General features: G+C 41.3%; 1 protein-coding gene across 1 annotated transcript in view; it reads left to right on the top strand.

Annotated features, from left to right (window-relative positions):
• LOC126484361 (UDP-glucosyltransferase 2-like) overlaps positions 1-27,750 on the top strand; it is a 118,795-nt gene that overhangs the window by 45,498 nt on the left and 45,547 nt on the right. Inside the window, exons 2-4 of the mRNA XM_050107830.1 lie at positions 6,935-7,213; positions 14,288-14,539; positions 24,996-25,316. Coding sequence (XP_049963787.1) covers positions 6,935-7,213; positions 14,288-14,539; positions 24,996-25,316 — 852 coding nt within the window. The remainder of the gene's footprint in view (positions 1-6,934; positions 7,214-14,287; positions 14,540-24,995; positions 25,317-27,750) is intronic.

Raw genomic sequence — 27,750 nt, 5'->3', positions numbered from 1 at the left:
TGTGGTTGCACCTACGGTACGGCTATCTGTATCGCTGAGGCATGGAATCCTCCCCACCAACGGCAAGGTCCATGGTTCATGGGGGGAGGACCACCGTCATAAGCTTAGAAAAATACCTGGCTGAGAACCCAAGGAAATACTCGTCCAACGTGAAATTTCTAAGAGGGTCTAACGCTTCCAACCAGTTGCTCGTTGTTCAGTCTGGGATGGCAGTTGCAGATAGCAAAACGAAATCCAAAGTATTAAATTTCGTGTTTAAGAAATCATTCATAGAGGAAATTAGTACAAACATACTGTTCTTTGACCATCGAATAGACGACCATATGGAAGACGCAGTAATAAGCATCGATGGACCAGAGAAGCAACTGAAGGAGCTAAAAACAAATAAGTCGTAAAGTTTGGATGGAATCCCAATTCGGTTTTACAAAGTGTACTCAACAGCAATGGCTGATTACTTCCCATACGTTCATTGCGAATCACTCGTGCAGCGCAAAGTCCCAACCGACTTGAAAAAACGCAAATGACTCTTCTATGCAAGAAGGATACAAGAAAGGACCTCCAAAGTTACAGAGCAATACTCCTATCGTTGATTTGCTGCACAATCCTTGAACATGTTCTCAATTGGAGTGTAATAAATTTTCTTCGGACTGAGAAGCTTATGTCCTCATATCAGCACGGTTTTAGAAAACGTCGTTTGGCCGAAACTCAGCGTGCCCTTTTCTCGCATAACTTACTGTGAATCTGTAGTCTTGAGGACTTTGTAACTAAGAGTCAACTAACCCTTCCAGTGTTAACATTCTGGGTGTACTCAATGAATCTTCTCAACCCTACCTGACTCCAGGTAAAATCATCATGGAGCATTTTAATAATCACAATATTACCCCAGGTGCTCAGTCCACAGGCAGTATTCCTGGTGCAACTTGTCTTTCGGATTGTGGGGCGGTCAGGTTCAAATGCAGTGTGATTCAACAGTCGGAGTCCTCTAGCCAACTTAAAAGCAAAACAAACATATCTTTAGCTGCACTTTTGGGACGATGTGAACTTCTTAAATTGGAAGATACATAAAAAAGAACAGAAGATTCAAATTTTTGCACGTCAAGAAACACAAATGATGGACAATAACAACATGGAATTTGGTAATTATCGTCTTTTTAAAAGTGAATTTGATAAAAGAATACTTAATCATATACCACATATGGGAATTGCTTTTTCAGAAGGCAAAATGTTTTGAATTCGATGACAGAGCAAACACCCATTAATAACAGACTATTGACAATTTCTCTTAAGTGCACAAATTCGGCATTCGATTTAAGTAATATCCATATGCCAGTCAATGAGGATAATCGTAAAAAATCTGAAGAAGTTAATGAGAATCGGAAACGTTAGAAAGAATCATCTCGAAAATTTCCTCAAACCACAACAAAATTTTAATGGGTGATTTTAATGCTCAATTAGTTAAGAGAAAAACTATTAAAAAAACTGTGGGTGGATTTAAAGCGCATAAAGGGACAAACCAAATTGGCCAAAGATTTGTTGAAATGTGCAAAAATTTTAACTTAAAATCGTGTCAACAGATTTTAAAAAGAACCCTTCTAAACAAAACATGGTGGGCACCCAATACATTTATTGGGGACTTTATAATCGATCATGTAACAGTTTAATACCATAACTACAAAAAAATTTCAAATGTATAATTTAGGAAAGGGGCTATTATAGATTCTGACAGTTATTTAACGTGAATAAAAGTAAAACTTCAACCTCAAAAATTCTTCAAAACTAAAAAAGTTATCCCAAAATTAGACATTGCTAAAATAGCCCGATGTCTAACAAGCCAAATTGACAACAAACAATCCAGCAATTAGCAAAGTCTAAAAGAAGTGTTCATCAGAACAGTAAAAAATTTAATTCTACTTCGACAGAAGGAAAAACGTCTTTGGTGAAAAGCGGATTGTGAAAGAGCAGTTAAGTGAAGGCAAGAGGCATTCAAGAATTGGAATAGTGAAAAAACTGAAAATACATACAACACTTTTCTAACTGAAAGAAAAGAAACATCTAAATTAACCCAACAGACTAAAAGAAACTACAAAAATGCCCAACTTTTAGAAATCGAAAGAGACTCCCAAAAGTACAACACAAGAAGCTTTTATAAGACATTCAAAGTAAAAGTAACTGGTTACGAACCACAAAGTCTTTCCTTCCAAAATGAAAATGGCTCTTTGGCTCTTAATAACAAGGAAAATTGTAAGGTACTTGTTAATTATTTTGAAAAAGTGTTTCACTGTCCAGAACCAGCAGTAAATTCCAACAACAGCATACTAATAACACCAACTCTGACTCTAAATAACCTGACAAAATCGAAATAATTAAACAAATTAAAAGACTTAAAAGCAATAAAGCATCCAGAGACGACGGTATAACTACAGAACTACAAAAATCAGCTGGCCCTTACACTATAAATAAGTTCACTCAAGTAATAGGACATACCTGGCAAACAGAGAAAATACCTGATGACTGGAAAACGACACTAAATCATCCATTGTTTTAAAAAGGGGACAGAACTGATGCTCATAATTACTGAGGAACCTCTCTTCTCTCAGTCAAACAAAAAATCCTCTCACATTGTTTACTCGATGCAGCCCAAGAACAGTTAGAAACTAAAATTAGTGAATACCAAGCAGATCCTGTCTGGAAAAGATACTTAATTTAAAACTAATCCTTTGGCACCAAAGAATTATTAGGAATAATATTTTATGCACATTTGTGGATTTTAAAAAGACCTATGACTCAGTTGATCATGAATCTCTTGTCCAAATTTTAAATGCGCGAAAGATAGATAATAAAACTCTAACACTGATTAAGGAAACTTTAACTGACACTGGCTCTAAATTAAATTCATTGGAGAAATTTCTGAACCATTTGATATAAAGACTGGTAATATACAGGGAGATGGACTCTTCCCATTATTAGTCCACTGTATTTTGAAAAAGGTGATTACAGAATGGCGAGAGCAAAGGTCGATTCAAATTATAGATCAATGAATCAAGCTAGGCAGAAGTAATATTAGAGTAGCCTGCCTCGTCTTTGCAGGTGATCTGGCAATTTTAACAAGTGATGTTACCATAGCTCAGAAACAAATTGAAATTCTAAAAGAAGTTGCGGGAAAAGTAGGACCACATGTATCATTCGAAAAAACGGAATATATGACATGCAACAAACAAGCACCAAAGTTTTTGAACAGAAAATATGGAAGAATAAAAAGGGGTTCTCAGGTTAAATACATGGGGGAAATTACAGAAGAGAATGTACTGGAAAAGCTGCAAATGGAGATCGCAGTGAAGAAATGGCAACTGCATTCCGATTAACACAAAATATTTATAGCAAAAAATCACTTTCTAAATTCGGTAAACTTAGCCATTACAGCAAAACTGAAAGTCTTTCTGAAGCAGAAACTTTAATTTTAAATGGAAAGAGGGATATTGGAGAAATTCAAAAGAAAAGAAAAGTAAAGAAAAGAAAAGAAAGTTTATTAGAAAAATATTAGGCCCCAAAATTACTTATGGAGAAACTTATAGGCTGAGAAGTAATAAGGAAATAGGAGTATACAGAGACATACATGATGACATGAGAAAACGATGACTGAAACTTTATGGGCACATTAAAAGAATGACATCCACTAGGTTGACAAAACAAACAGTAGAATTCTATAGAAACAGAAACAAGACCAAAACTCAACCAATTAAATGGATTGCTGCAATTAAGGAAAATCTTAAAGCAGCAGTTGTAACTAAGGCAGAGGTTATAGATAGAAAAACATTCAGGCAAAAGGTATTTGCTTGGAAAGTTGGTCAGAGGGAAATTAGAAAATTGACTGGAACACGGTGGTCTGATAAAAGAAAGAGGCTTCATTCTGAAAAGATGAGACAGATCTGGATGCGAATGAAGGCCCACCAACTAATGTGACATTGATGGACTGCGCCTCGCATGGTCCTATTGGGCCCATAGGTGAATAATAATAATAGTAATACTGTGAACTACAGATGAAAGGCACAGATGGGTTCCATATTGCTATATTCCAGAGAGCATTTGACATGGTGTGCACTGTAGACTGTTAGTAAAGGTAAGACCATATTGAATAGGTTCTCAGATATGTGTATTGTGATAAGACCGCCATTATTCTCTATATACATAAACGATCCGGCGAACCAGGTAAGCAACAATCTGCGATAGCTGTTGATGGCATTATGGTGTATGGGAAGGTACGAAGTGAAATTACTGAAGGAGGATAAAAGATGACCTAGACAAAATCTGTAGTTGATGTGAAGAATGCCAGCTAGTACTAAATGTAGAAACATGTAAGTAAATGCAGATGAGTAGGAAAGATAATTGCATAATGTTTGGGTACATTACTTGCTTGTCACTGCTTGTCACTGTGACATGGTTTAAGGAGAGTTAGAATGGAAAAAATATTTTTTCACATTTTCCAATTTTTATCGTATTATAAAATTTGCAATTTTCTGAATAATATATATATATATATATATATATATATATATATATATATATATATGTATGTATGTATGTATCACTTATAAACTCACATGGGAAGTATTTTATTTTATTTTATAAATATAATCTACATCAGCTGCAAATGTCAAAATTTTTACATGCATTACTTCAAGATCTAATAAAATCGGTAATTTTTTATATAGAAGGCTGTGGCTTGCTGTGTTATAAAGGTAGAATGCCATGTGGCTAGGGCCTCTCGTCGAGTAGACCGTTCGCCTGGTCCAAGTCTTTCGAGTTGACGCCACTTAGGCGGCTTGCATGGCCATGGGGATGATGATAATAAGGACAATACAACATGCAGTCCTTGAGCAGAGTAAAATCTCCGACCTAGCTGGGAATCGAACCCGGGCTGTTAGGTATGACATTCCATCACGCTCACTACTCAGCTTCCGGGGCGGACGTTATAAAATTTAAATTACATGTTTGTATTGGTGAGGTCCAGAAGAGGATGGGCACCAGACTGAGGAAATTGAAACAAAGTTTGAGAGACAATAAACTTTCTGATAATAAAACCATAAGATGCAGGCTGACAGACAAAATGATTGATGAACTGCAGCAGTATTATGGGATGGCCACTAGAAATAATACTGAAGATTTATTGAAAATGAAGGAGACAGTATGGGCTACCTTCTTCCACAATCAACTGATGAAAAATGAGTACTTTATACAACCATAAACATTTCATCCTAGCAGCAGTCATGGATATCATAAAACCTATTTACAGAGACATGGAAAATCCTGAATTTCTGAAGAAGTGTCTGCTTGGTCAGACTCAAAATCCCAATGAGTCATTCAATAATCTTGTATGGACTTGATGACCAAAAAACGTTTTTGTTGGAATGAAGACACTAAAGTGTGGGGTCAGTCATGCTGTTATTGCTTTTAATGATGGCAACAGTGGTAGGGTGAAAGTGCTACATCATATGAGAATTAATCCTGGAGCAATCTGCATCAGAGAACCACTAAGGAGTCCACAAAGAAGAAAAGAAGAAAAAACTTTGAAAAAGATCAAGAGAATGATATGCAGTATGATGCAAGGTGCTTCCGAGTGATCAAAAAAAAAAAAAAAAAATAAGCATATATTGAGTTGCAGTCCTTTGAAACTTTAGAAGCCGTTCATAAAAATTTACATTTTCTGTTGGATTTTTCCCTAAATCTCAGAAACCACTTTGAGTACAGTATTCAGATTTTATGGGAGTAATAGCATACATATCCTGAGTCAACTGAACTAAAAGAAGAACATAATGTTATGTTTAATTAAAATTATTCAGGATAACATACAAAAACTACAAAAAATTTTAAGTTTGCAGCTAAAAAACACCGAAAGCAGTGGCTGAAATGCAGTTATTGTGGTTCAGTAGACTGAGAAGACACAGTTTAATGTCCTGTAAGAGTTTCATGCCAATGGCTACAGTGGTTCCTGAAACAGAAGGAAGCGATGCCACTAAATTTAACATTGTTGGGATAGGGCGTTCCAAGTCCCCTTAAATGTCTGGGTGTAAAGGTGGAAAGCGACATGAAATGGAACCAGCATGTGAGGACTGTAGCGTAGGAAAGCGAGTGGTCCACTTCAGTTGATTGTGAGGACTTTTTTTGAAAGTGTGATTCATCTGAAAAGGAAACTGCATATTGGACACAAGGGTGACCTATCCTTGAGTACTGATAGAGTGTTTGGGACCGTACCAGGTCGTATTAAAGGACGACATCACAGGAGTTCAAAGGCAGGTTGATAGATTTGTATCTGGTAGGTTCACATAATTCGTAAGTGTTACAGATATGATTGGCGAACTTAAATGGGATACAAATCAGTGCTCTTTCGAGGAACACTACTGAGAAAATTTAGAGATCTGGCATTTGTAGATGACTGCAGAACGGTTCTACTGCCGCCAACATACATTACGTATAAGGATCACGAAGAGACGAGACATTAGGGCTCGTATGGAACCATATAGATGGATAGTTTTCCCTCGCTGTATTTGCAGGTGGAACAAGAAACGAATTGATAGTAGTGGTAAAGTGTACTCTGCTTCCGGAGTATCTATGTAGATGTAGATGTGGGTGTGCGTCCAGAAACATACGATTTAAACTCGGAGAGATGCTCTGTTCAGTGACATGTGACTTTTCCTCTATGTCTCGCACATTTCGAGGTGACGTATTTGATATCCAGGAAATAGATAACTTTGTGTACAAGCCTTCAGTGCTGTGCAATGAACACCATCAAGATGAAGGAAGCGAGACTAAGGAGCCTCCGCAACGCACCAGAGTCTTGTTGGCCCTAAAAGGAACTTGCAGATAATGAATGTGCTCTCAGTACCGGTAATGCTTGCAGCCAGGCGGCTGGTACTACAGGCGCCGCCACTTGTTACAGATGTCACTGGCCACTGCCGGCCCCGCCTTACTGCGCCTGGCGCTGGTCCTACTACTGTGCCCTGCGACCGCGCCGGTGGACGGCGCGCGCATCTTAGTGGCGTTGCCGCTGCCCGCAGCCAGCCACTTCCGGCTGGTGCAGCCGCTGCTGCACGCGCTGGCCGCCAGGGGTCACCAGCTCACCGTCATCTCACACTTCCCCCAGCAGCCACCACTGCCCAACTACACCGACGTCAGCCTCAATCGCGGCGACTACCAAGGCCACGTTCCACCGCCTTTCGTAAGTTTCCTGCTCGCGAACCACGAGCAAGAGAGGCTGTAGTACCAGCCTGTCACACTACAGGTTTTACGAGAGTCAGTACAATTTCTGGCTGGGGTACACTGATCGGCCAGAACGTTATGACCGCCGACCTAATATCGCCATAAACCCGACCAGGCGATATTAGCGTCACTTGGAGAGGAACGACTGCTTGTCAGGCACACGCATGGTGCACGTAGTAACGGTGAGTGTACTATCCGTATGTAGAATGGGGAAGGGTCGCGATCTATCTGAGTTTGACTGAGGGCAAACTGTGATGGTTTAGAGGTCCGCCACGAGAATTTCGGAAACTGCATGACTTTTCCGGTGTTTGAGGAGTCCTGTGGTGAGTGTCTTCAACATATGGTGAAACCAAGGTGAAACCACGTCCAGACGTCATGCGGTTTGGCGGCAACCCCTCATTTGCAGATGACGAACGTCTTAGGCTGGGCAGACTGGTAAAACAGGATAGTTGATGAACTGTGGTGGAACGAACATCAGGCTTTAATGCTTTGTATCCCACAAGTGTGTCTGAACACACAGCATACTGAACACTCCTAACAATGGATATCCTCAGCCGACAACCCAGGCATACGCTAATCTTACCACAATGACACTGGCCAATAGAACTTATAAGGTCACGTGGCCATCGGCACTGGATGTTGGCGCAGTGGCAGAGCGTTAAATGGTCTTCTGAATCGCGATATCTTCTTCATCATGCTGATGTGAGGGCGCGAATCAGTCGTTTTCTGGACAAACAGCTCATTGACACCTGTAATGTGGGATGGAAGAAAGCTTGTGGCAGCTCCATTAAGCTCTGGGGAACATTCATGTGAGCATCCATGGGACCAGTAGAGCTTGTACAAGACACCATGATATCCAAGGAGTATCATAAGCTAGTTGAACACCACATACTCTACTTCATCATGATTATGTTTTCCCATAGCACTGGAACTTTTCAACAAGTTGATGCGCCATGTCACAAGATCAGTAGGTGATCGAGTGGTTCTAAAAACAAAGTGGCGAGTTCCGTTGATGTACTGCCTTACAAACTCGCCAGAGGTGACCCGATCGAACACATTATTCTGGGATGTGACTGACGGTGGCACATGTGCAGATGTGGTGCCAACTCCCTCCAGCAACCTACCAAGGCTTCATTGCTTCCATGCCACTATGATTCGCCACTGTTATCCATTCAAAATTTATATATACCGTTTATTACGTAGGTAGTCATAATGTTCTGGCTGATCAGGGTATTTCAGCCGATTTTAATAATTCATAATCACACATTTAAATGCATGCAAGCTCACGGTATCATATGACCAAGTTAAAACACGTAGCGGGTACTTTTTCAACTGCATATGGATTTCCCATGGGTCCTGCATGGAGCCGAGCATTCGTAATGTGTGGCAGGCAAGCCGGCTATTGTGACATCACAGTTTCGCTGCGTGAACCGTATTTCTCGTCAGCTCCATTTGCACGACATACTCTCTCTAGTAGGGTCGCCTGCCAGGCGGCCCTCTTTCCTACCACTCGCACAAAATCAGATGACACTGACTCAGAAACTCTTTCGCGTCATGAGTACTGGGTGAGTCCACCATTTCGTCCCGAAGTAGTGGCTATCTCAGCTGACTGTGGCGTACAGATCTGCTTATCTGCACACATCGAGCTATCTCGTTGCTCTCTCCTTACTACGAAGCATGCCTCTGCAGTCTTCATGAACTGTAGAGTCGGGGAAAGTTCTTTATAATCAGGCACCTACTATTGTATGTGCGACGCCCTGCTAAAGCCGCAGGACAGGACAGGTACTGAAACGTCCTGCTAAATCAGCAGGACAGGACAGTTAGTTGGAATTGCGGAAAGGGGGCAAAGTGAGCGCCTGTCAGTTACACTCAAACTTAATTTATTTGACCAGACATTACAGTACAAATTCTTAAACTTGGTTATAGGTTGAATACACCACACTATCGTATGCCTTAAGGGCACAACCATTTTAATTAAAAAAAAGGCTGAAAGCCATTAACTCAAAATTCAGAAAGTAAAGAGAATATTTATAGGGCAGAAGGCCTCATGTTATGTAATCTCTACAATTTGGCTGAAGGCCCAAAATCTAACACTTGAAAATCAGCAACCTTAATTTAAAGACGGCTGAAGGCCGATGATATAAGACTCAAGGTAAAATGAAATAAAAGAACACAAGGCAGAAGGCCTTATCTTCAATTAGGCTGAAGGTCCCAAACAGTCTGATGGACGAAAGACAAAGATCCTTAATTTAAAAATGGCTGAAGGCCCCATGACTTAAAATTGAAAGTACAATAAATTTAAACAACAAAGCCTTATCTTAAATTAGGCTGAAGGCCCCATTCAATCTGCACTGATGGCCCATGGCTTAAAACACAACTAAAATAATATTTATTAGGCGGAATGCCCAATACTTTTTATTTAAACAATATGTTAATCAGACTGAAAGCCCAAACAATCGAACACTTGACCAGCAAGGAATTATAATTTTAAAGCAGCTGAAGACCCATGACTTAAAACACAACTAAAATAATTTTTAGTAGGCAGGTAGGCCTGAGGCTTTATCTCTGAACTATATTTTAATCAGGCTGCAGGTACAAGCAATCTAACATTTGACGAACAAGAAATTTTAATTTTAAAGGGGCTGAAGTCCCATGAGTTAAAAAACACTAACAAACAATTTAACTTTAAAAAAGAGACGAGGTACTGGCAGAAGTGAAGCTGTGAGTACCGGGCGTGAGTCGTGCTTCGGTAGCTCAGTTGGTAGAGCACTTGCCCGCGAAAGGCAAAGGTCCCGAGTTCGAGTCTCGGTCGGGCACACAGTTTTAATCTGCCAGGAAGTTTCATATCAGCGCACACTCCGCTGCAGAGTGAAAATCTCATTCTGGAATTTAACTTTAATTCAAAACCATCACATATGAGCCACAAAAATACACACAACAGAAAATAAGAAAAGGCAGTGCATCTAACGGCGCTCAGAAGTTTCTGGGGTCGGCCAGCACTTGAAATACTAATGTTCACTTAGGTGAGACAAGCAGTTGGCCCAACCATTCTCGATTCGACAACAACCCAACCAACAGACAGTCAACGGACCCACCGACAAGGTGTCTTGTGCTCCACTCGACCAGCACACAACCGGAAGTTCAATAGAAACGTAAAAGGAATGGACGCCCACAAGACAGCATACATTAAGCTGTCGCACTACACACTGTGCTGGACAGCGACCACACAGTGAGGAAAGGACAATGCCTAAATTTACGTCAACGGCCAGGGCAAGTAACCGAAACGTTAACGACCACAAGGCAGAAAATTCCGTTGGTGCAATTCAATTGCAAGTAACCAGATACAGCTAGACTCCACCGGACAGTGGCTAAATCTTCGCCAACTCGAACACACACGTTGTTGCTCGCGGGAATGTCTCAGCAGCCAACAATGAGAACCAAACGGCACATTGTGAACAGTCTTGACTTGCTGGTAGATTTAATCAAAACTCAATTTTCGTGTCCATGGTCGGTAAGCCACAGTCCTCGTAGCAATGTGAACAGCCCCCCACACTCCGACACTCCATAGAGACTGCCAGCGGCCCCAGCCGAACTATGTCCCATGGAGAATTACTCGCTGCTCCACGCCAACCGACTGACTGGTCGCACCCTGCCCAGCTGGAAACTATAAGCGCCAGGTCAAAGATAGACCAAGGTGCGAACATCGATACACACTGCTGCTGCCACCTGTGAAAGGAGAGGATAACAGCATAATCGTGATAACCGTGGTAGACTAAACACAGAATCGCAACGAAGGTTTAATCCAGCGCATAGCATGAGGCAGCCATGGCTCAGTATGCAATGACATTAAATTATTGTCGGAAGAAAGAGACCAAGAAGCCAAAATCTCTTTAAAAATTTTGTTATGGAGAGTACAGGAACTGGTAGCTATTCTAGTGAACCATGAACAAAGTAAAGAGGAAGGGCGGATATGTAGCTAATTGTATAAGTATAACCAACTTCATAAAGGTGCAGGAGAAGGAAAATTTAATTTTTATGTAATACTGCTGAACACCTTATTACAGAGCTGACATAGCTTCCACATGACACATGTCGTTTATTTTACACTGTAAGAATCATAATATGTGATAGTGTCTGCTAAACTAAATTTTTACCCCTTTTAGTTGTGTGAGATTTGCTTCTGACAGTGCCTGGGCGATCTTGGCTATCTTTGTTTGATCCTTTCTTTATGCGTATATTTCTTTTTCAATGTTCTTAGTGAGTAACTATTGACTCTGAACGACTATATTGATCGATATGTAATAGTACTGTCATTACTTGTTCATATCATCATATGTGCACCTGCTAGCTGTAGCTTACAAGTTAGGACAGATCTGCATTCATGTGTAGGTTCCAGATGTTGAACCATCTGCAGCTTGTGGTCTTGCAGTAGCGTTCTCGCTTCCCGCACACAGGGTCAGGGATTTTCTCTGCCTTGAGATGACTTGGTGTTGTGTGTCTTTCATCATCATTTCATCATTACTGACTCGTAAGTCGCCGAAGTGGTGTCAGCTAAAATGGACTTGCAATCTCGGCGGACGAACACCCCACATAGGGTCTCCTGGCCAACAATGCTGTACGATCATTTCATTTCAGCTGTTGAACCACACCTACCCTAGCATCCAAAGTGGCCCAACGCTACTGTTCTAACCCCCTCCTTCCCTTCTCCCTCAGAAGTACCTTGCTGTCTGCACTACTGCAGTACAATGCAATTACCAAACATACTCGACATAATCGACTTTGAGGCTATCCAAGTGTTGTTAAGAACGAAATGTTTGTCTATGCACCCAGATTGACCATAACAAAATTACACAGCTGCCTATACAAAACATAGTGTGGTATTGTCACTTTTCTATTTCTTTAAACAAAAAATGTTTTTGCTTATCATATACAATTCCAAGGATGTAGTGATTGTGATCAAGTCTCATATTAGCGTTTCCACAATATTGTAGTTCATTGTATTTCAGCAGTATAAAATATTTCAATAAAAAACTTAACATGAAGTTTTCTAGTCTTGTAATCAATAGGCTATTGTTCGATTTTCGCTATAGGCATTTCTTTCAACTTCTGTTGAAATTCAACATTTTTGCTATCCAACAGTAAAGAAATTCGCAAATACTGTTCATAATTTTTAGAGAGTCATGTTTTCGTGGTTAATCACTAAATAAAGCAATTTCATATAGCAAATCAGTATCTAGTATAAAAATATAAGAACATTATAGGGAATTAACAAATAATCTGCATTAACAACGCTTTTCAGCTATGTTATCCTTTTATTTCATCATGTATTATTAGCCTTTTAGTTGGAATTCATGAGCCATATTTGTTGAAGATTGATTATTGTTTTTAAATCTTATGTTAATTATGAATAAAAGAAAGGCATACAAAAGTAGAGGAATGGGAGTTCCAAGGGAATTAACTTTTGAATATCATATTTGTATTTTTAATATTAGATTTGTATTTAGTAGTAGAAATATATAGAAAAAATGAACATTTGGTTTTTTTATATGATGTTTCCCTACCTTGCACAAACTTCCATTTTATCAGGAAAAACACTTTTTCATAAAACTACTAATTAAAAAGGAAAGTTTGTGTGTTAAAGCACTATGGCTATTCGCTACGCAGTGGCCGTCGTGAATGTTGAATCGCTGTGCAAAACGGTTGGCGTACTATTGTTTCTATCAAATTCAGTCAGCAGCTAGCGGAACAAAGCTATCATACTGAATCAAAAGGCACGAGTGCAGTGGCAGGACCCAACAGCTTGTAAGCACTTCAACTCATCAAGGAGTCAGGCGTGTGGTGGAACAGTTTGAGGTTTGGGTTTCCCTTTGATAGAAGTGAACCTAGAATTGCACGGTTCTGGCACCGAGACACAGACAGTTATACTGATGAAAGATGCTTGACGTCTTTCCCGATGTCAAGCATCAATGGTTGCAGGTGGTTCGCAGCTTTAAGCGCGTCTTTGATTACTATTGCAACACATTTCCATTGATCGATGATCGAATCTCGATGGTCCCATGCCCTCTGCAATCATAACTGACGATGTTGTTGATCAATGCATGAACACATAGGTGTGTTCTGTTGCGGAGCTCCGTGTTTAACAATGTATGATGACTAGTGTGCTGCTGGCCACTGTGGCTGAGCGATTCTAGGCCCTTCAGTCTGGAACCGTGCTGCTGCTATGGTCACAGCTTCAAATTCTGCCTCTGGCATGGATGTGTGTGATGTCCTTCGGTTATTTTGGTTTAAGTAGTTTAGGGGACTGATGACCTCAGATGTTAAGTCCCATAGTGCTTAGAGTCATTTGAACCATTTTGAAATAGTGAGCTCTGAAACACCTGTGCTCTTTCGGCAGAGACGTCACGGATCAGCATGTATCCTATTTTACAGAGCAGACAAACCTCTGAACAACATGTTCTGTGAAGAGTCGTGGACGTCCAACCATTTAGAACCTAGTAGCAGTTTCGCTGTCCTTCCATCTCTTCCTGTAGATGCTCACGACATTAGCGCACGAAAAGTTGGCCAGCTTCACCGTTTACGAGATACTCGTTTACAGGCTCTGCTTAGTAAAAATCTTCCCTTTGTCAAAGCCGTCAATGGATTTCCGCATTTGCAGCACTTATCTTTGCTAGGTTGACACCACGCTGCAAAGCTGCATCGAATGTCTCGATGGTCTGTGGCCACAATGTTTTGGCTAATCAGTGTAGCTATGTTGCAAGAGTTGACTTTCACCACAGTTGCAGACATTATTGGTTACAAGAAAATAATAAATATAGGCAACTCGTGGGTACTGCCATTTTAAACATTGAAAAGGGTCAGTTGCAAGCCAGTCTTACAAATGTCTTCTGGGCCTGTTTTACTTTGCTCATCCTGCATCACAGTATGGCATGATGAATTTTGTCTTTGTCACTGAATGTGCTGTTCGTCGAATGTGCTGAAGTAGCTCTGGTACCACGCTGCGCTCGAGTACAGTGTCGCCGCGGTTCCTGCGCAGCTGCCGGTGGAGGAGGCCACCCTGGTGTCCGGGGTGCGGAACTGGGTGCAGTTATGGTCGCTCATGGCCGACTACTGCCGCGACGCGTACGCCTCGCCCGCGGTGCGCCGGCTGCTCGCCTCGGCCGCCCATTTCGACCTGCTGCTGGTCGAGGTCTTCTCCGGGGACTGCATGGCCGGCCTCGCCCACCGCTTCCGCGCCCCGCTGGTCGCCATAGCCTCCTGCGTCGCCCCGCCATGGGCCCGCGACAGGGTCAGTACAGCCGCGAAGTGGGCTGGCGTGTGAATATATGTCATTACAAAGCACCAGCACACTGATTTGAGCTCGAAAATGCGTTTTTTATATGGTTAATTATAGTTAAAAGTTGGTTAACCACATATCGCTGGTTACACTTTGGCTGCTGCAGCTGTGCGTCTGGCTGGCCATGTCCAGCGCACCCTCGAGGCCACCTGACCCACGTACCTGCGCCAATAGCCATCTCCCAGGACTGTCGTCTGTGACTGAGCTCTTCACTCGGCTGTCCTCGCCCTGTGCTGAGTGTTTCTGGAGACAGGGTGGATGTGAGTGTCTGGAAGTCTTAGTCTCGTCATCGATGTTACAAATACACACAGTGTATCTGGACACTTATTTCATAGCTTTGAATCTGGAGATGAACTGCTCGACAGACATAATGTACACTGAAACTGCCTATGCTGATAACATGTAACTACCCATCAAAGGCTTTCTTTCATCTGCAATAAGTTCTTGCAAAACATAATAAGATCATACGGAGTTTTATTTGACATACTGATACTTGATTATCAGCTTTTACTATTTAACTTAGGCACAAATGGAGGAGAATCCACAATGGACAAACACTGACACTCATCTGTGCTAGTGCAGTAATTCGCCCGCAGACAACTTTCGAGATAAGCATCTGGATGCCAAGATACTCTTTCGAAGCTAATCACTATGTATTTTGAACTCATTAACCCAATAAATTATCCTCAGGGTAACTTCAATGCCAAGAAGCCAGTGCTTCCGAATTCTTTTTATAGGGGCAGCAATTTTTATCATGCATTAGAAATAAACGATGATATATAACTGATGTTTATGAATTCGATAAGGAAATACTAAACTTTCTACAGTATCTAATGTCACGTTTAATTCCTAATGAACATTTGTGTCTCAGAGACAGGTGAGTGTGTGCAACTGACCATCATCTAATAAAGCTAACCTTCATACAGTATGTAACATCTCTGTACATAAAAAAGAACTGCTGTGCGTTAGTCTCACTAAAACCCAAAAATGGCTGAACCAATTTGGTGATTCTGTTTTTGTTGCATTCGTAATTATTAAGGAAAGGTTTAAACGACAGAAAAGCTTGGAAAAGTTGCCTAGAGAACTGGAAAATTATGGAAATACTGAAAGAGCTTTCTTCTACAGAATTTTCAAGATTGTCTTTATTCACATGCTCAAATGATCGATATGAGTAATTCGTTTTTTGTTGTGTCCATAAAGGTCTTATGTCAGCACAGACTGAATGTTTCACATGTTTGTACATAAGGTGTTTGTCAGCACAGTAATTCATCTGGACAGACTCTCAGGTTATTTCTGTGTTTTCATTTATTTTCACACATCAAAATATGTTTTGCATCGTCTTGGTACCGAGAGTTCCGGAACCTGTACAGAAATTTGGAATAGAGATGAACGTAAACATCATTTCCGCCCCTTTTATTGCTCATGGAAACCACACATTGCATGTTGTACCACCACACAGCGAAACCATCAGAGGTGGAGGTCCAGATTGCTGTATACACCGGTACCTCTAATACCCAGTAGCACGTCCTCTTGCACTGATGCATCCCTCGATTCGTCGTGGCATACTATCCATAAGTGCATCGAGGCACTATTGGTCCAGATTGTCCCACTCCTCAATGGCGATTCGGAGTGGATCCCTTTTCAGTCCATCCCATGCATGTCAGACAGGGTTCGTGTCTCGAGAACATACTGGCCACTCTAGTCGACCGATGTCGTTATCCTGAAGGAAGTCATTCACAAGATGTGCACGACAGGGACGCGAATTGTCGTCCATGAAGACGAATTCCTCGCCAATATGCTGCCGATCGGGTTGCACTATCGGTCAGAGGATGGCATTCACGTATCGTACATCCATTATGGCGCCATCCATGACCACTAGCGGCGTACGTCGACCCCACATAATGCCACCCTAAAACAGCAGGGAACCTCCACCTTGCTGCAGTCACTGGACAGTGTGTCTAAGGCATTCAGCCTGACGGGGTTGCCTACAAACACCTCTCCAACGATTGTCTGTCATATGCAACACTCATCGATGAAGAGAAGGTAATGCCAATACTGAGCAGTCCATTCGGCATGTTGTTGGGCCCATCTGTACTACGCTACATGGTGTCGATAGCGGTCATCCGCTGCAATAGTCGCCCTTTGGCAGCCTGAGCAAGGCCTGTCATTGACAGTTACTGTCTCTCTGTATCTTTTTCATGTCTGAACGACATTGCTTAGGTTCCCTCCGAGACGCCTGGACACTTACCTTATTGAGAGCCTCTCCTGGGACAAAGTAATAATGCTGACGTGATCGAACTGCAGTATTGACAGTCTAGGCATGGTTGAACTACAGACAACATGAGCCGTGTACCTGCTTCCTGGTGGAATGATTAGAACTGATTGGCTGTCGGACCCCCTCCATCTAGTAGGCGCTGCTCATGCATGGTTTTTACATGTTTGGGCGGGTTTAGTAGTGACATCTCTGAAACAGTCAAAGGGACCGTGTCTGTGACACAATGTCCGCAGTGAACGTCTATCTTCAGGAGTTCTAGGAACTGGGAAGACACAAAACGTTTTTTAATGTGTGTATTTTTATTTTTATTTATTTATATTTATTTATTTTGCTCTTGTTATATCTCCAATCATTCTTCCTCCTCCGGGCTGTGGACAGGCAATGGCAGTGATTTCGTACTTATTTTTCATTTTTTGTTTTTATTTTTTAAGTTTTAAATACTTATTTCACAAGGAAGGATTTTATTTCATCTTTCAGATGTAGCAACTCGGCTAAAAGTTCTTCATTGTGTGGTATGATTCAAAACGTGGTACAACACATAACGGAACGCTGCATGGTTGGTATTCATACATGGTTTTGTGTAACACATTCTGTTTCGAGCAGACTGCACATCTAAGGAATAGTACGCGTTTCTTATGCTGTTCACTTGGGATGACATTTGAAACGTGCCTTCCATTAAAGTGCAGACTATTCTCGTGATCAGAGGTCTTCCTTTCCTGCCTCTTATTCATTCTGTAGCAAATTCTTCCACGAGTTCTCGTACCAGACGCAAATGAAAGTCTCCTAATGGTATTTTTCTCCCTGTGACCGATCTGCGAAGAGTGTGAGCATTCAACGCCCACGATATGAAAAGAAGCTTTTTGTACCATTTAACCTATCCACCCACAGATTCAACTGAGCTTAATAGAATGTCAGAAAGGTCTACTGCGCCGATACTTGCAATATAGTCGACGACACATTGTGGCTTCATTACTTTCTCATCCTCCTGTTTCTCTTTCCTGTGTCACGCATTCCTGTAGTATTACAGGTAATCAACATCAACACTTCTCTCTTGTCGCACCACTTGATGGGAAGCATTGTATCAGTTGACATATATTCAACTTTTCCTCGTTTCAATTTCTTCTGTAGTTCGGCAAATTGCTCCTGTTGCTATGTACAGAACCGCATGCTGCTCTAATGGTTGTGAAGCCAGAGGACGAAGTCTGGACTTCTATACCAACTCTTGACACACTAAGCATGTCTACGTTCACAGTATGGCTTCATTATGATGCCACTGTATCGCCAGGTTTCCCCAAATTATGGACATCAATTTCTGATGCTGTGCATGTGTATTAAATGAAATCCAAGACGTATCCAATTTTACAGTCGCACAACACAAACGTCTTGAATCCAAATCTACTTTGTTTCGAAGGAATGAATTTTTTAAAGGATAAGTGACCTAGGCTTTCATCGACACAGAGCTTTTTGTATGGATTGAATGGACTGTGGAATGCCGTACAAACTGTATCACTTATTTTTCTAATCTTAAACAAACTGTCATCTGCACGTTTGGCTGAGTTGTCACTAAACTGCAACATTCTCAAAAGCAACATATAACGGTCACGGGACATATCTGCGCCGAAAATTGGAATGTTCAGAAATACATCTCTGGACCAACATTCCCTTATTCCCAACATTTTAACACAGAGCATGATAAGCCAAATACCAACGAAGATATACAGTTTCTCAGAACCAGTATCTTTCCAGGTGGACAGTCGAAACGAGCTTATTCTGACGTATTTGCCATGGCAACAGTGTAAAATCAGTGCGTTTCAAGTGCCATAAATTTCATCAGATTTTCTGATTGAAAAATAATGAAACTCTTGAATCGGGCACTAGTTGGCAATGAGTCATCAAATTCACACAGTGCTGAACTGAAATCACTCTTTTACCGATCAAATTTGTCACTGAGGTGTGACATTTTATGGATCGATTCGTCTTCACCTTCAGAATCTGAAGAAGAACTATCTTGGCGAGCTCTACTTGGTGAAGCTCTCTCTGAAGAGCCATCATCATCACTGCAGTCATTGAAGATGCCACATTCAGTATCACTGTCACTTCTTGGGAGTATCTCCAGTGTCTGTCAGTGCAACCACGCCGACGAGACATTGGTTTGTCTAACTCAAAAGTGACAGCATTGTAAAAATCCTGATCAATAGGCAGAAAGCTAAACAACACCACGGAAGCAGAATGCAGATGATCACAGGCACCAGCTACCATGAATGTTGAACAGCAAATGTGAAATCCGACAGAAATACCGCTGAGCGGCTATAGACGTCCGCAGCTTGTGATACCACTACCCAAATTTACTGTATTATGATTAGACCATGCAGCATTGGACTTCCGGAAAGCGGCTCTCACGTCCAATTGGTTTGAATCGACACCCTATGGTGATCCAACTACTACACGGAATTTTTGGAATGAATAATGATAATGGCGCGTAACCAACTTATTTTTACGTCTATATTTGATTATTAGTGGCACTGATAATCTCTTTGAAGTTTTGAACAGGGAGCACTTAATTCTGTATGTTTGATATTGCCTAGCAGGAGGACATTATTCATTTAAAACACTACCACAGCCTGAAATCGTTTCACAATACATAAACACACATGATAAACACTTGAACTTGTTTTAGGTCAATGTAAACTACACAAATTAAAATTACTGAATTTAATGTTATTGAGCTTGCATTGTGCTGAAGGCACAATGTGTAATGTGGTGGCAGCAATTTCCTTGAACGCTTAATTAAAGAACAATATAGATCTGCATGTAAATATAGTTACTGAAAACACTAACTGAGAATCACGTTGCTCGGACGGAACCGAGTAACTTTTGACTATGGCAATGTAGTGAAGAGCCACCACATCAAGCTGGATAGTAATTAAGGTGGAACAGTACTTGGCATCTTCCATCTGTTGTATGAAGCGGCGTCTGCTAGCCATTTCGGCGTTAATTCCGACTATTTTCTCTTGCAACATAGCTACGCCGACACTCACGCACCATAACTTTTCACTGATGTTCAGCACATAGAAATCACTGGAACTATTTCCTTTATATAATTGATTACACTCGGGCAATACAATTTAAACCACAAAATTATTATTGCCTCCAAACTTTACACACTGTAGGGAACTTTGTTTGACGATTACACAAACTGATTCACAGAATATAAATGTACTGGTAACGGCGTCGGTATAACCACCACTGTTTATAATAATACTCCTGTAAGATAACTTCTAGTTCTTTGCTACCGAAGTGAGCTCACCAATGCACCTCATCAGTTATTGAGATCACAATACGCCGTTGGATGCGGCTACTGGTCCCTTCACACTTCGCCGTTAGCACAAGCAACTCGTCGCAATTAACGCAGCATTGCAGCATGCACTGCCATGTACCTCAGAGCGGGAAACCGTACTATTTTGGCGCTCACAGTCCATCTCTGTCGAAATACCGCGTCTTACAAGCCTTAGTGCCCATTTAGCTTGTAGCCATACGATAAACATAGTCCATATCTGTTTTCAGCTCACTTCTAAATAGTCTGTTAGCAACGTTACCGTAGCACACACCGGCAGACACTTTTACGCCACTTAACACTTGTCCTGCCTCAGAGGTATGCCAACTTACTTCTACCGCCAATATTACGCGCCAACCTGTTCACTGTTCTCATTCTCTGGGATTCCCTCCACACCTAAACATTATTTTACATTACGCCAAGTTCTTTATTTACGATTAAACATACCATAGCATTACAATACTCAATTACAGTCATTTTCATATATTAAAGTAATATTACATTTATATTTTTACAACATGTAACAATATTATTTAGTTTAATTCTTTTGTTATTTCGCTGTCAGAGTGCTGCACAAACCAACACTGTCTCCCGCATAGCGTTCTTTAATTTAGCTGCCACCAGGCGGAAGCACTTCCGCTTTGCCTTCGATTCTGGCCCACAGATGGCATAAGCGTCCACTTTCTCTACAGTTGCGCCTTGACTATGTCTGGCCTTCTCTAAAAGGCACATTGTCACATTACAAGCTCCACAGGTAGCAGGACGGGATGGCAGCAAAAGCCGTCATTAGGATCAGGTACGGCCACTCCTTGACGGTGAATGCCGTCTGCAGCGCCCATTAGAAATAACTCAGCAGCTGCTAGCGACGTTTGCAGCCCCTGCGAAAGGGTGGTGCGCGTTGGGAATCCACGTCTGCAGCGCTCAAAGGGTTGAATCATTCAGGACATCTTAAGGGAACATGAAGTGAAAATCCGTCGGAATAAGGATTTTGTTATTGTGTTAACATACACTACAGTCCTTCCTGAACCAGAATATGTGTGGTTTTTGGATGTTTGTTGTATATTAATGGGAAAGAAAGAGCATTTTCTAAACAGCGTCACTCTCCTTTCTGTCTGCTGTCAACTGAGCTGTTTATACTGGCTGCTACAGATTTTCTTTGTCTTTATTTATTCTTTGAATACTGTTTTGCAAGTTGATGAACCGGGTGCTAAGCGAAAGCAGGTAACAGCTGAACATCAGTTCAGCACTGTGTTTTCGTTTTACTTTTCGCAATGATTAGAAATAGTACTTGATTTTAGGAGATTATCTTATTGTTTTATAGTTATATTTTATTCGTGCAGATCGTAAATATGGGCGAAATAAGCATTTTTAACAGAAGGAATAGGTTTAAAGGTAACAGAACATCCCTATAATTCTCTCTGCCCAAGAACCCTGAGTCATGATGTAGTTCACATTAGTGCCGCTGGTGACGAATATAGACGTAAGCATCCCCTACCAATGCATATAATTTAAAAGCTATCTACTGAGACTTGCTTGCTTAATTCATCCATGGGAAATCTCAAATCCCAAGGAAAGTTTCAGTAACTACATGTGGCATCGCTTGGATAAAATAGGATTTATGTGTCTCAAACCCCTAAAGGCTGGTGTCATGGCTGCAGTATTGTGTTTCAGTCATGGATTATCCAGCAAGCTGAAAGTTTTCAGTGATACCTATAGTGCCTACAAAGAACATGAAGAATGTGCGTATATCAATTGCCCAGCTGAGGGTGTGGGACGCAGAGAAAAGTGCCCTACAAATGATAGAAGAGGACAGATTTCAAAAGAGGGCCTCCAAACGTAATCTGGGGCATACAGGAACCCGCAATGACGACAGTTTTAATTGTCAATGTAGGTTGAAAAAATATATGAAAACTTTGAAATTTTTAGTTTCAAGTACAGTTTCCTCTGAAAGTAATATGTCTATACCAGTGAAACTTGGTACAGAGATTAATTACACCAATTCCATTAAAAGACTGGTACACATCTTTCACCGTGGGATGAGAGCAACAGCGGACGACGGCAGTCGACAGCAGCCAATTGCGCTTGCGTATTTGAAACATGTGACGGCGGCCCCCTGCGTGGAAGCTCGCAGAAGCGGAATTCTGTTGTTGTCAGCAGCGATCCCGGGTGCCAGTCGGACATTCGGAAAAGGTATACTTCACAGACGGCGACGAAACGTCAGGTTTTAAGGTGAAATACATTCGACCACGGCATAATAACCCTGCAAATTTTATTACGAAGAGGAGTCTTTGAACTGCACTTCAGAAACACGGTGACGGCCGATTGGTGCTTTGTACGTCGATTTATCCTCTATGTGGTGACTACAGATTCACACAAGCTGCCTATGGAGTTTCCGTTTTGTCCTTATATCTGCAGTTCATTATTTAGTCTTTAGCATACGCAGTACTTGTCTCATATATTCGTTCGCCTACCTGCCTAGTGCAGTACAACGTTTCACGATCCGGCTTGAGAAGTTTCCCAATAGACTTCGAGCAACACAATGCCTCAATTCCAATTAATTTATAGCCTCCTAGATATTCAAATCAGTAGACTGTAATTTTTAAAGTATTACATACGATTTGTGCACTTTAATTTAAGGAAGGTCAAAAAGGTGCTTGAAGTAGTACATACTCTTGTTTTCTTATCAATCTCGTATCTAACCTCCTTGTGAGACATGACCCCGTGTGCTGACTGGAATGGTGTACCTTCGCTGGACAAGAAACACTAATTTTGCCAGAAAAGAGAAGAGCCATTTCGCTGATTCTATTGGGATTGGCGATACAAAATTACTCAGAAGAAACGGAGCTTTATTACCCACCCACATCAAGGCTGTCAAACTACTGCTCCTGAGACCATATTTCTCCTCTTTACATACCTTCATCGAGAGGCAATGATTTTGGCATAAATTTACTTTTGGTGCGTGCTGCTCTGAGTTATTTAATCTTCTCAGCCACATAAAATAGCACAGTCAGAGAGTCAAAGAAGTTGTCTGGAAGAGTCCTAATGAGGTTTTATTTAGCTGAAGAGTTGCAAACTTGATTCCTCCCGACACTATTTTTCCTGTTTAAGAATTTAAGAGTACGTTCACAGCACAGTTTAAATCCCAACTTATGGGTTTATTTTGAATGAATAGTCCCACATGTTCGTCAACAAACTGAAATATTGTGTTAGTCAGAGATCCCTGAAAGTTTTTATTTAAAAAAAATATATGACAGGTCTAATTTTGAAGGCAGGATCATCTGTGCAGACTGGATTGCATTGTTAGCAAAATCCTAGTATTTCCGAATGACCTCAAACCTGTCAAGATATATTACTTGTGCAAGATATGGAACTGCTAGGACTAGTTCCTTCTGAATGTTGGCAGAATGTGATGCCCCATATCAAGATTCATGCAAATATAAGCTTTCATGTCAGTTTCGTCAGTAGTGAACACAATTCCTTTTCGTTCAGCACTTTAAATTCTACCAGGAATTGTAATATCAGTTATAAGCATTTTGAGGTTTGTTTTATAACAGAAAATGTCGATTGGCATTAGCATTTCTCCGCCATACTCAATGTCGAGCAAAAGTAGTATGCAAAACTGAGTTACGTCTTTCTAGACGCCATTCCGTAGTTGAAATTTGCACTTTGCAAGTTCAGGGAATTCAAGTAGACCGCCATTATCGTCCAGTACTTCACTCTGATCTCCCATAGCATTTTCTTCCTGCTCTACCATAACATCTGTAAGCTGTATCGCATAATCAACTTTCCTTCTCTTTGAGTCTGGAGAAACAATGTTTTCGGTATTTTTCACCAAAAAATTTTCCTCATCAGTGTCTTATTGTACCTCCCTGCGTTCTTGCTTTTGTAATCATGGACTGGGCTAGATATTCAGCTGTCCTTTTCTTTGTGCTGCATTGGAACTCTTTTCAGGTTCTTCTATCAGGAAATGTTTCTTACCACTTTGGGCATTCTGTTTCAAGAATATTATATTATCTCAAAGAAGGATATCTACATAATCATCATCAGCAACGCCCATTTTCTGTAGGATATGAGAAAATATATTTTTTAAAGTGGTGTTTCATATTCTAAAAGTGTTTTGCTGCTTAAATAAATAATAAATTCAATGGGGACATTTGATCATTGGTTTACTCTGCGTTCTGATTTAAAAGAAATAATATGTAACATATTCATAAGACTGTGGAATGTCTTTTTCGCCGATTGGAGGTCATTGTAATGCATAGAGTATGTGTTAAACGCTGGGGATCGGGGTGGTAGGGTGTGGCTAATTTTGTGTCTAGTGTGCTTATAATCATCCACTTTTTTCAGCACAGCTGTCTATTCTTTATACTCGTCACTTCGTGGCATGTAATGTATGCCAGTATCATTCAAGTCTGTGATTGGGAAAGCAGCTCATGACCATTACAATTATTTATATTGGTAGCATCCTATCCAATCAAAGCAAAATGAACTAAAACAGTTTATGTTTTGTATTCCGCCGCCAGGTAGTTCCAAATGTTACCCAGCAAAATAGTGTTAATAAATCAACTAGATTTTACTAACTGAAAACAAAATCGGTCTTGGAAAAAAATCTTATGAGTCCCACTGCGTAAAATTCAGTAAAGGAGTCTTGTTACATCTCTATGGATATTTCAGTTACTGACATTCACAACTGTCACAGTTAGACCTAGATTAAAAATGTTGGGATTCAAATGAATGTTGCTGGATAATAAACGTCAGGAGATATGCTGGTGGCATTATTGGGCAGCTGTGTGTTGCAGATGGGGGACCCTGACCATCCAGCCTACATGGAGAACTTCTTCCTGCCGCTGGTGGCACCACTGGGTTTCTGGGAGAGGACGGCCAACACGGCGTTCTACCTGCTGGCGAGACTGGGCAACTGGTGGCTGTCGGAGCGGGTGATCGACGCCGTGGAGCGGGCTGAGCTGGGCAGCGGGGCGCCGCCCACCAGCCAGCTGGTCCACAGCACCAGCCTGCTGCTGCTCAACAGCCACTCCAGCGTCAACCAGCCCGTGCCGCTCTCGCCTGGCGTGGTCGAGGTTGGGGGTCTCCACATACAACAGCCTAAGCCCCTGCCAAAGGTCTGTGCCACTGTCTCACCTCTGGAGTAACTGACAATTGTGTAAGATTTGTTTTATCCATTATCCTCTTTACTTCATCACGACTGGTACTTCCATTACCATCGACTGCTGGCTCACACACTCATATTGAGGCTTGTTCCTGTCGTTCTCTTCTATCACCATCCCATTAATTACAGCTTTTAGAAATCTCTTGTCTTAAAAGATGGAACAAGGAAAGACAAATATACACTTTCAGTATTTATAGTATTAGAGAAAACATTTGAGAATATTGACTTGAGCATTGTCAGGTTTAAACTACAGGCATTGAAAAGTTATTCACAACAGACTGCAAGTATAAGAATCATATGACATGATAGAGAAGTTGCAGCTGAGAAGGAAGTGAGACAGGGTTGCAGCCTGTATATTGAGATAGCAGTAAAGGAAACAGAAAAAAGTAAACGAAAAACAGAAAAAGCTTTGGAATGGATATTTTGGTATATGTTAACAAATCAAATATTTAAGACTGCCACTGGCGTATTGTACATAAATTTTTCTTTTAATTACATATAAGGAAAAAGAATACATATGGAAGAAATAATCTGTAAAATGTTTAAATGTGCTGTTATTATAGTTAAAGTGGACAGTGAGAAAGAAAATGAAACCACACTTTTTTTCAGCACAGCATAGTACAGTCGGTTTTAACAGAAAACCTGTAGACTGTTGTTCAAAAAATATACTGTTATCTGAATGTTTATTCAGCTATCATGTAAAAAGCTCAATAGCTTAAATTAGTTGGTCAAAAAATTTGAAGACTGTTGCCAACAGTTTTCCTCCATTACAGGGTGTTACAAAAAGGTACGGCCAAACTTTCAGGAAACATTCCTCAAACACAAATAAAGAAAAGATATTATGTGGACATGTGTCCGGAAACGCTTAATTTCCATGTTAGAGCTCATTTTAGTTTCGTCAGTATGTACTGTACTTCCTCGATTCACTGCCAGTTGGCCCAATTGAAGGAAGATAATGTTGACTTCGGTGCTTGTGTTGACATGCGACTCATTGCTCTACAGTACTAGCATCAATCACATCAGTACGTAGCATCAACAGGTTAGTGTTCATCACGAACGTGGTTTTGCAGTCAGTGCAATGTTTACAAATGCGGAGTTGGCAGATGCCCATTTTATGTATGGATTAGCACGGGGCAATAGCCGTGGCGCGGTACGTTTGTATCGAAACAGATTTCCAGAACGAAGGTGTCCCGACAGGAAGACGTTCGAAGCAATTGATCGGCGTCTTAGGGAGCACGGAACATTCCAGCGTATGACTCGCGACTGGGGAAGACCTACAACGACGAGGATACCTGCAATGGACGAGGCAATTCTTCGTGCAGTTGACGATAACCCTAATGTCAGCGTCAGAGAAGTTGCTGCTGTACAAGGTAACGTTGACCACGCTACGGGAGAACAAGTTGTTTCCGTACCATGTACAGCGTGTGCAGGCACTATCAGCAGCTGATTGGCCTCCACAGGTACACTTCTGCGAATGGTTCACCCAACAATGTGTCAATCCTCATTTCAGTGCAAATGTTCTCTCTACGGATGAGGCTTCATTCCAACGTGATCAAATTGTAAATTTTTACATGTGTGGGCTGACGAGAACCCGCACGCAATTGTGCAATCACGTCATCAACACAGATTTTCTGTGAACGTTTGGGCAGGCATTGTTGGTGATGTCTTGATTGGGTTCCATGTTCTTCCACCTACGCTCAATGGAGCACGCTATCATGATTTCATACGTGATACTCTACCTGTGCTGGTAGAACATGTGCCTTTACAAGTACGCACAACATGTGGTTCATGCACGATGGAGCTCCTGCACATTTCAGTAGAAGTGTTCGTACGCTTCTCAACAACAGATTCGGTGACCGATGGATTGGTGGAGGCGGAACAATTCCATGGCCTCCACGCTCTCCTGACCTCAACCCTTTTGACTTTCATTTATGGGGGCATTTGAAAGCTCTGGTCTACGCAACCCCTGTACCAAATGTAGAGACTCTTTGTGCTCGTATTGTGGACGGCTGTGATACAATACGCCATTCTCCAGGGCTGCATCAGCGCATCAGGGATTCCATGCGACGGAGGGTGGATGCGTGTATCCTCGCTAATGGAGGACATTTTGAACATTTCCTGTAACAAAGCGTTTGAAGTCACGCTGGTACGTTCTATTGCTGTGTGTTTCCATTCCATGATTAATGTGACTTGAAGAGAAGTAATAAAATGAGCTCTAACATGGAAAGTAAGCGTTTCCGGTCACACGTCCACATAACATATTTTCCTTCTTTGTGTGTGAGGAATGTTTCCTGATAGTTTGGCCGTACCTTTTTGTACCACCCTGTATATCAGTCCACATGTTTATTAGAATATTGTTTAAACACTGCAAGCATTAGGTTAGGAAC

The sequence above is a fragment of the Schistocerca serialis genome, chromosome 6 (genome assembly GCF_023864345.2).
Source record: "Schistocerca serialis cubense isolate TAMUIC-IGC-003099 chromosome 6, iqSchSeri2.2, whole genome shotgun sequence".
Lineage (NCBI taxonomy): Eukaryota > Metazoa > Arthropoda > Insecta > Orthoptera > Acrididae > Schistocerca > Schistocerca serialis.
Note: the sequence above shows the minus strand (reverse complement) of the source record. Positions and strands in the feature narration are given on the sequence as shown.